Source organism: Rhipicephalus sanguineus, chromosome 8 (assembly GCF_013339695.2).
Source record: "Rhipicephalus sanguineus isolate Rsan-2018 chromosome 8, BIME_Rsan_1.4, whole genome shotgun sequence".
Classification (NCBI taxonomy): domain Eukaryota; kingdom Metazoa; phylum Arthropoda; class Arachnida; order Ixodida; family Ixodidae; genus Rhipicephalus; species Rhipicephalus sanguineus.
This window is the reverse complement of record NC_051183.1, coordinates 60656353-60670233: the sequence shown is the minus strand read 5'-3', so window position 1 is coordinate 60670233 and position 13881 is coordinate 60656353. Positions and strand designations below refer to the sequence as shown.

General features: G+C 46.8%; 1 protein-coding gene across 1 annotated transcript in view; it reads right to left on the bottom strand.

The window, feature by feature from the left end:
• Positions 1-642: 642 nt before the first annotated feature.
• The window catches only part of LOC119402005 (metalloprotease mig-17-like), a 29230-nt gene continuing 15991 nt past the window's right edge, over positions 643-13881 (bottom strand). The window contains exons 4-6 of the mRNA XM_049418247.1: positions 6534-6669; positions 2449-2580; positions 643-992 (exon numbers count right to left, since the gene is read on the bottom strand). Coding sequence (XP_049274204.1) covers positions 915-992; positions 2449-2580; positions 6534-6669 — 346 coding nt within the window. The 3' untranslated portion in view covers positions 643-914. The remainder of the gene's footprint in view (positions 993-2448; positions 2581-6533; positions 6670-13881) is intronic.

Sequence of the window (13881 nt, the reverse complement as noted above, 5' to 3'; positions counted from 1 at the left end):
CGTTTCGGTTCTGTAGCTTCAACAGTGCTGTCAAGAAATGTTGTCCCGAGTATAGTACTACATTATCGACATTGTACTCCTGTTGTGTTACTTGTCACAACCACGATGTGATTCTGAGACATGCCGTATTCTGGGATCCCGCAACAATATTGACTTTTTTTCGTTTTGCTTATGTCCACCGAAATCTAGGTATACAGGATTTTTTTATTCGCGCACATCGAAATGCAGCTCCCATGGCTGGAAATGATTATAGTGAATATGATAAATTGCTTTAGCCAGAAAACCAACAATCAATTGTCGCGGTGGGGATAAAATGTGGATAGGGAAGGAAGTTAGTCACGCACACAAAATCAGGCACTAAAAGCCGCGATCATTCTCAAGCTTAGCAGCGCATGAACTTAGCCGCTATGCTTAGACGGCGGCTGATTATACGCATTGACTGACCTTGCAGCAAAACGTCCGCTTGCTAGGGCCGGCGGTAATAGCGGTAAGCTTAGACACTATATCGCTATTTCGCCAGCACTGCTAAAGGTTTATTTTGACTGATTCTGCGGTGGTACTGGCCATAGAATACGCAGCAAACACACATCGCCGGCAACGTTTTGCCCAAGCGGAGCCATGCAAGATATTTTTTGCTTTATTATCTGTAACCACCAGAACGACCCGCCGAGCAGGCGGTCTGTAAACCGATGCGATCTCATCTTTTTGGTCGCGTTTTGATTAGGTGAAAATGTAACTTAGCACAAACAACTGATGCTTCAAAGTCGCTTAAAATGTGTGCTTTTCTGCCAAGGCTAGTCGTAAGGCTTAGCTTCCAACGGCGTTCTTTGTATCGCAATATCCCCGATGAACGAAGCTTATCTTCATCAAATTTGTGGCCTTCTTGGTTCCTCAACTCTTCCTCTATAAAGAAGTTATGATGTGTTAAAAGTGCGCCATGTCTTGTACACATCACTCCATATGTGTACTCCACAAACTCCTCGCCTGCATGTCTGTAAAAGAAACAAAGGGCGGTAGAAAATATTAGACAGCGGGAAAATTAGAGTATTCCCAATATATCCTACGGTTAACTAAAAACAGTGTGTTTGCAGCCGACGAGATCAACGAGAGTTAAAAAAAAGCTTAGTAAAACAAGGTGCTAGTTGGGAGCCAGTACGTGCTGCAGCATTTTCAGGCAGGAGACGCTCAAGAACACGGACAGAGGAAAGTCTGAATAGGAATGGTGCCCGGTCATGGTCGTTTACACATGGCTGTAACTAGAATTTTTTTGGAGGGGGGGAGGGGGTAGGGCTTAAATTATAGTTGTTCGGGCGTAGGTTTGTATGTTCGGGCGTAGGTTTGTATGTGTGTGCGTACACGTGCAAAATTGAAACATTTAGGGGAGGGGAGTTGAAACCCTCCCCCCATCCTTGGCTACGCCCCTGGCTAACTAAAAGATCACTTGAAGGGACGCTCCAACTGCACATAGGATACACAAAAGCCCCTAATAGCAGGAACAATCCATGACATCAATATAATACAACACTTGATGACAAAAATAAAACAATTACGCAGCGATGACGGTTGGGTGCCTTTCTTCATGCTTTCTCGCGCATGTCCAGTGGTTTGAGATGTGTGTGCATATATGCGTATTCTCTTCCGGAATAAATCCAGTTTTGAGTAGCGCTTTTTATGTTTCTGTCCTTTCTCTGTCCGTGTTTATTTGCGCCTTACCTGCCAGAGAATGCATAGTGAACGCTCCGGTTTAATTTTAGATGTTGGGATCTATTCTAGCTATATTACAGACAACCCGGTCAAGCAAGGTGTGTGACCAGGCTAGATTACATACAATGGAGCCGCGAAGTGTCGGCGCGAGCTGTCCGAAAACTGTGGTAAATTTTTAAAAAAATTAGGAACGGATACACTGGGAAAAGCTGAGGGTCGTATATAATGGAATGGACATTAAGGTATGTCGTGAGTTAAGATTGGAGTAGTGTAATTATGAAAAATATTAGAAACACAAATTACGTCTCAGAAACCAATCACATAGGCCTCGCGCTACAGATAGCATAGATTTGTGACGTTAGTATGACGTCGCTATGGCGTCACGTAATGACGTCACAACACGAAATCATTGCGTAGTCAAAGGTGTGGCACCCCCGGATGCCGTGCAAAGTCAGCTGAGGTGAAGAACGCATGTAATTCTTCCGATCCGGGAGGCAGTGCAAAACAACGTTGGGCGCCGAAAACCGTAGAGTGGTGGGCAAGGATGAATACATTGACTGAGAAAAAAAAAGAAGCTGGCACACCGTTAATCGCAAGTTTAAAAACAGAGTAATTGCGAGTGCTACTCTCAGACACCTAAATTTTGCATTAGTGCCGCTTTTGCTTTCTGCGATACGCTTGATGCGTGTTAACAATAAGGACAAGAACGCAGGATGACATGCTAAGAACTTAAGAGGCGTGCACCTTATTGTCGCCGCAAGGCATTCCTTCCAGCATCATATGCGCTTCACAATTCGTAAGCGTGTAATCATCCTCTTCGTAATAGTCTTCCCAGCAGCAGTGAACCATGCACTTTTTATAGCCATCGCCAGGCCTCTGTGCGCGTGCAGAGAACAATATTTAGTTAATTTGCACATGTGAAAATGAAATAAAGTTCCTCCTTTTATGTCCTTTTGGTGTACGCTTACATGCAAAATATTTCAAGTTACCAAGTTTTTTACAGGGCAAACTTGTGTTTAGAAAAATCAGGAGCATTTCCCCCCATTTTCACTGCGTTAATCAAAGCGGTGAACGTAGACCTTGCTCCTGTAATCCTGTATTGCTGGTGAAGCGCGCTGCTGTTTGCACAGCTTGCGCATGGTATTGCGTAGATTGCGAAAGAAATTGCAGGCTTTCATGTACATGATGAAATGGGTGACATAATTTAACGCATGCGCGTAGTGAGACCATTGTTTAATGAGTAGAATGAAGTGCCATGAAGAATTTTACACTATTGCTTTTTGTGAGAGAAGACATAATTTGGCACCCAAAGTAACACGGACTAATTTAAAAAAAAACATAGTATTGACTGATAATTTGTGTTCCAAAGTGTCTGCGGAAACTCTAAGGCAAAGGGTGTTAAAAGGGTGTATGGTTCATCCTTTCGGGGACTAATCGGCCTGCCACAACCATTAATCTCTTTAAGGACTAACGGCACCGGGTCTAGCAGTTAGTCCCCACACATCACCTCAATGGACTAAAATTTACTCCTCACATTCACACCTTACAGGTCAACAGTTATTCCCTACAGATTACCTTAATGAATTAACATTTAGTCCTGATATTTACACGTTACCGGGCAGCTGTTAGTCCCCACAGTTGCACCTCGCCAGACGAACGATCAGTCCACTGAAATACTCCATTGGGAAGAACTTTTAAAGACGAAAGTCTTTCTTGGGGAACTTTGACGCAGAAGTTTTGGTCTGTCTGTCTTTCTGTTTGTCTGTCTGTCACCCGATTCAGCCACGCGGCCAAAGTTTAACCACTTTCTGAACGCCCAGCCATCTTGCACTGGTATCGTCGTTCATACTTGTGAACGCTGTCGATCAAAAAGCAAATTTTACGCATACCTGAGGGGCAACATCAATACGTAAGTATTAGGTGGTGTGTTCCTTTACTAGAAAATACATGGATACGTAATTCTAAAGACCCTTGTGTTTCTTGCACGGCGCTGAAAATGCTAGTGTTTTTGAGCTGCGCTGCAAATGCGATGCTAGGAGCCGGATGCTGCGATTCAACATAGAGAAGGAGGACTCATGTAGTACGGCCGGCAGGAAACTATCGTCTTTCGACGACATTTTTTATCCCCAGTTCATGTGACCCGTTAATCGCTCAGAGATCATTTTCTACAGTTGATCTCCGCAATGCTTGATACCTTTTCACGTGTTTTTTTCCGCGGTGAGCAACAAATGGGGCCGAAAATAACATGCGAAAGAACATTTAGTCATGCGTGTTTTACTGCTTTCGACGTCAATGCGACCACGAAAGACAAAAGTGAGGCAATGAAATGTTTTATTTTTCTTTGTACATATGAAGTTTATGCCTCCGTTCAGTGAATTCACTGTCAAGTGTCCAATACAGGACCACCCGCGTTGACATTTCTCGTACAGTCCTCTTTGTGAAGCTGCTCCAACGCAAGCGACAGATGACTGACATTCCTGCTCCAGCGCACACAACAGTTTGCCCGTTGTGGCAAAGGCTGCATCCTGCAAAGCCGAAAAAGATTACAAATAGTCACCTGTGACAGAGAGGATGAAGATGCACGCACATGCCAAATACGTGCAAGGTAAAATGAAAAAGGTGAAATAGGTGAAAAAAAAAGGTGAAAAGGTGAAAATGTAGCATTAAATAATTTCACCGTGATGTCAACATAACCAAAGCTCAAGCGCGTCGGCGGCAGCCATCACGCCCGCGACCGTGTCGGCGAGTTTTCTGCAGAGTGGGTTCGTACAGCTCGAGCAAGCCCGTCAGCCACCGCTGCCGCCAGCGAACCGGTAAACCTCGAACGAGTGAAAGCGGGGCCGCCGCCCCGAACGGCAGCGAACTGTTTGCGAGCGAACGACGAGGAAGCCGATGGTAATGGCGACGAATTTCCACACAGTTCCGAAGCACAGCTAAAGTCGGCTAACTAAAGCGTACGCCAGCCCATACCGGTGCATTTCAAGCGCGCGACAGAAAATCCAGCTCGTTACCGGCCACCGCAGTGCGTTTTGCACGAGTACCAGTGCAGCGGCGAGGCCCCTGTCCAATATCGCGAGCTCGTAGCTCATTACCACGGCGAATCCTCTGTGAGCGAGCTCGCGGACGTCCGATGACAATGGCGGCCAATATCCAGGCGGTCACAAAACAAAGGTGAGCTGATGCCCAAGCCAGCTCTCGCGGTAGATTTCGCGCGCTTTATATCCTACACGATCGAGCCCGTTGTCGGCAACTGCGGTGCGTTTCGTGCGCGCGACAGATACGGCAGAGTAAAGAAAGATCACTTACTTGTGGAAGGATCCAGCGCCGATTTCTTCCCAGAGTCAGATTGAAATCATAGTTCCAATAGGCCTACTGTCTTCTGGGCCGCCATTCCCAGTTGGTGGCGACGCAGTGCCGTGACTACGCCGGAGAAATAGAACGCGGCGTGTCGACACCAGCTCCAGACTTCATGGGTGCGGCGAAACGTAAAAGCAGCACCACAAGCTCATCGACGCATTTCGCGTGCACTTAAGGCGCCGCGGCATAGCTCCTACATCGTCGAACTATAATTGTCGATCGCGACACAACCGCCAACACGCCACCATGAACACATGTGGAAAGACTGACTGAAGAGCGAGGTGGACGGTTAGTTCTCCTAGACAACGGTTTGCACGCGGAACGTATTTCTGCACGCGCACTGCGTCTCCCGCACCGTTGCTCCTTTTGGAGACTAAATGGTTTGCACACGGCACACGTCCCTCTATGGTTGCTCGTTCAACAGTCCATCCTTACATGGCGTACGCCTATTGGGCTCCGTTACACCGCTTTCGGGTAATTTTGCCTTAGAGTATACATTGCACATGTGATATAAATGTAGCAAATGAGTCGAAGCCTTAAAGCAGTGAGAATAATTTTCTTCCGATATAGTAGCACCTCGGCCTAAAACGAGCTACTGCATACAGAAGTAACAAAAGTAACGGGAGGTAAGGAGCTTTCTAAAATATGTAATCTTCAGGTTTCCTCAAAGGTCTGTGGGCTAAATAAAAAAGTCATAGTTTCGCCGCAAGGCCGAAGCAATGAATGCGATAGCAAGAAACTAATGCTATATGAAGTGAGGCTCGCCAATGGATACTCTCAGTTTCAACAGCGCTCCTGTTGCAAAGGTGGCTGAAGCAGCGAAGGAAACTAGCGTGATTCAAGTGTCGAGCTGTGACACTTGATAGTTCGCGCTCATCTCCTGTTTGTTCGTTTAGCGGCGTCTCTTGAGCTCGAGTGACTTTCGTACGCTTCGTAACATGAGCGCGGACATCACGGTGAAATCTTGAAACATCCCTGTTCCCCTCACCACGAGGGGAACAGGGATGTCAAATCGCGCGAGCCGACAGCGGAAGGGCAAGGTTCTCCCTGCGCAAATATACGAAGGAGGGAGCGAGCTCGCCGACGACATTGAAATGCGCCCGTCGCGCTCCTAGCGCCATCTCGCTGGTAATGAAGAAACGCTTATAAGCGCCGGCCGTCTCTGAGTCCGTCCAGCGGTAAAGCGTGTTTATATAACGCTCGCCGTTAGCTACACGGAGGATCTGCGTTTCGTGGCGCAGTGGTTAGCGCCACTCGCTGCGGAGCAAGAGGTCCCTGGTTCGATTCCGCGCTTCGGAAGCATTTTTCTGAATGATTTTTCTTTGGGGCTTTTATATATATATACATACTTATACATATACGGTGCATGATGGCGGCGACGGCAATATCCAGCCGAGACTGTCCATATAATTGCTATCGCAATAATAGGATTGTTACGTAATAAGAAAAATATAAAATTTAGGTATACGTACGTCTTCAGGCCAGACGTTTGCTACGTCTGGGTGTAGCACACGGCAAAAATTTGTGAGATCGACAACTTCACCCGGATAGTTGTTGTTCTTGACATTCGCCTGCTTTCGTAAGTTAATACAGCTCAGCGGTAGAAGCCTGCACATCCAGGAAAATGACATCTGTCGTATATCCCGCTAAGATGGTGTCTTGTCTATGAAAGCGCATTAATTTCATTTCATTGCACCATTCAATTTATGTTGCACACAAACACAGATTTCATGGACATTTATGGTAAACAGATGTGGAGAAACGTCGTTTTTCTTTGCCCACAATTCTGAACAACTTTTAGCATACATATATCAAGCTTTCAAAGCAGGTATTGCATTTCAATAACTGCTCGACTGTATTCTCTCGACCCATCTCTACGACTGCGGCTACTACCTGGTCTTTCCCGGAAAGAAGAGACAGTATTGTGCCGTCTGCGTCTGGGTGTAGAATTCACCAACGCCTACTCATTTAGGATAGAGATGGCCGACAACGCCGAGTGCAACGACTGTGCCGTTGAGGAAACAATTGAGCACCTTCTGTGTTACTGCCGGACATACGCAAACGAGAGGCTTCGCCTCAGCACTGCGCTAAATCAAATGGACGGAAGCGCTTTCACTGTCGCGAAAATATTGGGACCCTGGGGCTGCCCATCACAGTTCCGACAGGCAACGAAAGCGCTGTTGCGCTTTCTCAAGGATACCGGACTGATTCGCCGTTTGTGATGTCAAACGCGGAACTCTTGCGTCGGCTGAAAGAGTGACTTTTCTCTCCTCCTTTTCTCTAACTTTCCTTCCCCCTCCCCCCGTCCTCAGTGCAGGGTAGCCTACCGGGCTCAGCCCTGGTTAAGCTCCCAGCCTTTCTTTTATTCTTATTCTCTCTCTCCCCCCCCCCCTCCCATATTGGCAAGCCAAGAGGCTGCAATGTTTTTCTTCAATAGAAGAACTGCAATTAGATGAAGATTGGTCAAGAGTTAGACATTACGTCCCAAATGTTTTTTGTGAAAGGCTTACCATTGATAACGATAGCACGGTATCACACAGCTACACGAATCAATGATAATAGCTTGGTCCATCGTTTATCTATTGACGAAAATATGGTCAACTAATTAGGTACCAAGCATTATCTTACGCGTGTAGTTTATTTACAGAGACGAGAAAATTTTATTTAATGACTCTGAATGATGAGCACAGCTGTAATGGGTGAGGAAATGCTTCGCGTTTTATATTTCGACGCGTCTTTCAATGGTTCAGATGACGCTACCTCCAACTCGTGTGTAGGCGCATAGGACTGCACAAGCCGCCGGAGAAGCGGCTGTACAAGCCGCCCGCCATGTCCTTTGCTACGGACGCCACTATCCTCTTCTCCTCAACTCTTCCCATCATTATTGCTTCCTCCCCATTCCCCTGCAGACGCTGAGATGTGCTACCATTTAGGGTTGCAGAAATAGCGTCTTTTTCTCTTCTCCGCCTCTGCCAAGATGCCCGGCGGGCAGAGCCATTTGGTGGTGTCGGAAGAAAGCACTATGCTCCGCCACGTGACTGCGTTCTGAACTATGATTGGTGGACGCGCGCGTGACGTATCACACGGGGCGTTTCTCCTCGCCTGTTTATCTTTCGCTCTGCTTGAGCGCCTGCGAGACACGCCGATACTCAATGCAGGAACTGGTTCCTTAGAGCACCCCTCTGAAACTGCAGCGCCAATGAAACGATTACGGAGAGGAAAACGCCGCACCGACACTACATTACCTTGGTGGCTTTGTTAGTAAATACAAATTTTATAGACATTACATTCACAATAGTGTGGTAGTTAGAAAAATAAAAACATGTCTGAAGATTTAGAGTGCTGTGTATTCGGCTATGGGATGGCGCTAAACTGTCCCTAAAGGTCGCATGGTCTCTTATGCACTTGCCTAAGACGATTTGAAGGTGAACGCCACCTTCTTCTATATCTTCTCAGTCGATCATATTCGTCCCCCCACCCCCAGCCCGTAAGCTTTCTACATTAAACGTGGTTTCTCAATCCCTCCGGGATAGGAGGCATTGCAAGCTTGCTGCACGTTCCCTGGTTTTGCAATGCCTCCGTGATCGGCTCATCTTTGACGGAGCGATGATGTCATATGATAGCGCCATCACGTGATGTCATGTTAATTGACTTCATAGTGACGTCGTGAAGACGTCACACGTTTTTGCGGGCTGTGACATCATGATTAGTTTTGATGGTTACGTCCTCACGTGATGATAATTTTTGCGTTACTCTTGTTGACGCCGACTGTCACCTTTCGAGTTTGATGAGTCATCTAATGGTTCCGCCTTAAGATTATCTCTGACAATTTAGAGTAAACTGCGAAGGGAATATGCAAGGCGAGCGTTACGGTGCAAACTCCATTCACCGAGACCGCCGAGGAGGTGGCTGTCGTCCTCGTGGTGGCCACCACCAAGGCTGAAGTGATAATTAGTCACTCGCAAACGGCGATACGTAACCATGCTTGCGGCCAGATCTCCCACGAGGTGCTGCGAATCCTCCAAAAAATCCGAAACAAATCACGCCATATCCACGAAGTGAATGATGATTGAGAAGCTGGCTCGTAGATAATCGGGTAAACCGTGAATGCTCCGTACAATTCCTCTACTGTCATATAAAGGCGTCACACGGTTTTATGGTAGCGGCTGTGGTAAGGCTGCTGTCGAACCACAAGCGGTCGCGGACCTTCCAGCTGTGGCTGAACGAATGGTCGAGAAAATCGCGCTTGAAGCGCGCGTCGGCGTCACCAACTTTAGGTAGCGATCGCTTTCGGCGCTTGGCCGCTGCATCCCGCGCGCGTACCTCTTCGAGGCTCTCTTGCCCCCGTTTCCGCGCTGCTTCGGCTTCGTCCTCTTGTATCTCGGCGTCGGCACGACGCTGACGTCTCTCTGCGGCCTCGCGGGCTCTCACAACAGGGTCTTGGCGGCAAGCCCACGCTGCTGATGCATTGCGAGCCCTCCTCTCCGCCGCCTTGTCTTCTTCGTTCATATTAGTAGTATCGAAGCGCACTAACTGACGACTGTCGAAAGTGAGAGGAAGCGTGCAGTTGTGGCCCTCTAGCGGTCTCCTATCAAACTAGAGCACACGACGGAGTGGAGCGAGCGCCGCATGCTACAGTTGGCTATGCTATTTGTGGTTTTGCTTGCGTTATTATCATCAAAGCACTCGAAGAACAAGAGGAAGAAGACGTCTCTTACACGCGAGCTGCGCCTGTAGCGGCCGCCTTTGGAAGTGAGGTTACGACTAGGGACCTCGCCCCAGCTCAAGAACCTGGCGAGCCCGCTCCTAAAATGACACTTTCCTCATATGGACGCCTGCACACACACAAACCCCGTCGGCCTGCAACGAGGCGGCACACGCGGGGGCTCAAGAGCTCACGAACCGAGCTATTACGAATGCCGACGCCGCTTCGGCCGAGTTACCACGCGTGGAAGAGTGGGTGTTGGAGGAAAGCATGACTACACTGTAAACTAAAAAAAAATATCCAGCTGGGAGGTCTTGGGGGTTGTTGCTCGAGCTAAACTCCGGTGGCGTCACTGAACCTCGAACACATCGGAATGTACCGGAGTATATACATTCATTCGGTGCTGTTTTACTCCCGTGGGTGTCGGACGTAGGGAAACGGAGCTCATTTCGTGATTATATTCCGCTGGATACTCCGCACTTACTCCAGCGCATTGCTCAGCGGCTTTCATTGGCTGCTGTAGAGTGACGTAGGAATCCTCGCTGGGCAGCCTGTCGCCAGAAACCATTGTTAATCATCTTCCCCTTTGTCCGAACCATCGCCGGGTCTCTGACCGACACATGCCTTCCCACGGTAGAGGTTGGGTGATTGGGACCCCTTGCGTATATGTTCTGGCAACGGGTTGACGACCAGGCTTGTACACCCCTGCGCTTTACAAGATGGTGCAGTTAACAAGGAGAGAGGCAAAGTATATGTGGCCGGCACGGGGGGAGTTGGCGGCCGAGGAGTGAAGGGAGACGTTCAAGCCATGATAGATTAAGGTTCCTTCTTTAGCTTTCTAACGGTTGTACATAGGTACATAACATTACTTGTCATTTGAAAACCAAGCGTCATCGAGTTATTGAAATCAAACCCTTTGATAACAACCAACATGGCACAGGCCCAAGTACCTGAATCGAAGTGCAGCGAGGATTGTGCGAAGCCTTCGGCTGCGTTCGGAAAAAAGAAATCGTTCTGTGCACCTTTTGGACATTACGAACGCCTTCAAGCGTCAACGAAGGTTGTCATCGACAGCAACAAGTTGCGGGAACCTTAATCGTGTGATAGTGCCGTGCAGCAAACGACACATTGTGATCTCGAGAGTGGCGAACACGCGGACGGTCGCAGTAGCAGCACAAAACTGGTGAGTGAGCTTTTTTTGAATTATCTGCGTCATTTTTGTAGAAAAGTGCTAAAATTGGGTACTGTTATGTTGATAACCAAACAGGTTACCAAGTGTTGGCTAGCATTACAGGATGGAAGTAAAAAATTCAGTGAAAATTTCGAAAACGCGTTGTTTGAACCACGTACGTGTTAAAAAAAATCACGCCATCTTCCGATAAAAGGAACCATGAGGCAATGCGAAGCAGCGTTTCGCCGCACACCACGCCGCACACCACCGGTCACGCCGCACACCACCGCTCTGAACTCCACCATAAGATGCTTCGCATTGAAATATAGATAACTGCGGTAACTTTGAACACACCACTGTAATATTTGGAGCGCGGAGTGACTCTAGAGATATGCATTACTAAAAAAATAGAAAACATAACTGTGGTTCGATTCAGAAAGAGTTACTAAGTGTTATAAGTAAACCTGATTGGGAAAAAGATATTTTTAGTCTAGTTAGTATAAATAAAGGGTGATTTTTGTCCGCTTTAGATATTAATAAACGCCAGGTCAATGTTTGTCATTACGTGTAAGTAATCTTGATCTTTCACATAAACTGAACTAATAGAAGATGAAACACTGAAATGAGTAATTATTTTTTATAAATTTAGCGCAATAAGATAGAAAAATGTGCTTGGTACATATTTTTAGGGCGCATATGGGTGCTAATCTTGGTGCAAAAATTATTGTAATATGATAAGTGCTATCCGAGATATCAATATAGAAATGTGATTGACACTTCGAAGGATATGCTCCGTCTATAACAAGAAAGGGAGAGAGGGAGCTGACGAGACCAGTTTGTGGGTGAAGGGGAATGCCAAAGGAAGGCAGTGTTCACTTGGCACAAAAACGGGTTGTGCGGCGCTTGACGTTTCGTCGGAAGGGGGGTTATCGTAGTAGTAATTGTTTGAGGATAAGAAAAACGGTTGCTTCTGCAGCCCATTAGAGAGCACGGCTCAGCGTCGTTGGGGGGGGGGAGGGAAGTGGTCGTGAAAGAAAATGAAGAAAGAGAGCGCACCTTCTTGAGAAATTAGCAGTCTTTTCCTTGTTACTGAGGGGGGAGGGTGTTTTTTTCTCTTTTCCTTCCTGCTGCCAAGGCCGTGTAAGTAATTTTTTTTTTGGGGGGGGGGAGGGGAGGGGGTTTGGAGGTACTATTAAATGTCAGTTTATCTCCCCGACCAGGCAGTTAACTCTCAAGATGTTCACCTTCAAGTAGAGTGTCTCTGTGAATGAAACATTTCTCTCGATCTCTCTCTGACGAACAGTGCTCGACGACGGGACATAGTTTGGACCTACACAATGCAACGACGCTGGACCGTGAACAAAGCAGGGAAAAAGAAAATGCCTCAAATCTTGGCGCACACGTCGTGACGCCTCAGCGTGGAACACTATCCGTGACCTCCTGCCGGACGTTTGCAAGGACCCGCGTGTTCATTATATTGGTTCACATTGCCTCATTTCTCTCAGTATTTAATGAAGATGCAATTGCCATAGGTGGTGTAATGTTTGTACCTTTTATTGTTAATTAGTTTTGTAAAGTGGGAGTAATTTGCTGTACGTTTGGAAACTATACATGTGCACACAATACCTATCTTCAAAAATGTTCATTACTAACAGTTTCATGACAGAGCGGGTGCAGAAAATGAAGAAAGAAAGGTACAACGCCAACTTGCCCCGAGGCCTGCCTTGCAAAGCAGAATAGACGTACGCTTATCCTATGGAGTGGCTGTAAGCATACAAAGTGTAAGCGCCTAATATGCGGGAAGTAGGACGATAAGCATATGTTATATTCAACTGTAATAATCAGTAATAATAATTTCAAATGCGAAGCATTTCTTAGCGAACCTTTGGCACTTTGAGCGTTTCTATCTATCTATCTATCTATCTATCTATCTATCTATCTATCTATCTATCTATCTATCTATCTATCTATCTATCTATCTATCTATCTATCTATCTATCTATCTATCTATCTATCTATCTATCTATCTATCTATCTATCTATCTATCTATCCATCGCCACGTCTGGATGCTCTCATGATCGCCTCCTTAACTTGGTGTAGACGAAAAGTCCAAAACTGGCCTGGGAGGGTAGGATGATTTCGCGAATATGACTGTCAGGTCATAACATGAATAACGTGAAAATCTTGTCGCGCACATCGTCAAACCCTTTCCTCTAGACACGTGTGGCACATACCCGTTTACCACGGGCCACGGTGAAAGGGTATGCGCCACAGGTGATTGACAGTTTATATCTATTATTATTATTATTATTTGGTTTGAATACATAGAAAACACGAAGACACAGAGGAAATAGGGAGGGAACAGGCTGACAACTGCCACCTAAAGGGGCACAACGCCTGCCTGCTCATTTGGGAAAGGGGAAACATTGGGGAAAGGAAGATAGGGGGGAAAGAAAAAAGGAAAGAAAATAGGTAAGAAAAAAAACAAATAACACAGACGTAAACACGAATAAGAAGTCACAAGGAAAATTGTCTATACGCGCGAGGCCAAATCGGTGTTTTTTAAGAAAGTAAGTAGGGCTCGATGGGCCTGGTCGCGCCGAGCAGCACAACCCCTCGGGAACAGGCAATCATCAAGGTTCGTACACTTGAGACCAATAAGTCCATATTCCTTGATGAGCAGTGCTCGCTGCATAACAAATGCGGGACACTCAAAAATTATGTGTTCTAGTGTCTCACAGGAGTCACACGACGTACATGATGGACTGTCTACACGACCTTGTCGGTATAAGCGCTCACGCACTAATACAGAGCCAACTCTTAGCTTATATAAGAGGGCTCTGTCACAACGAGGCAATCCACGACCACGAATACGGGGAGGGAACAACCCGCGGCTTGCGACACGTTGGTCAGGGTGCTGCTTTAAAAGATGTCAGCGGATCA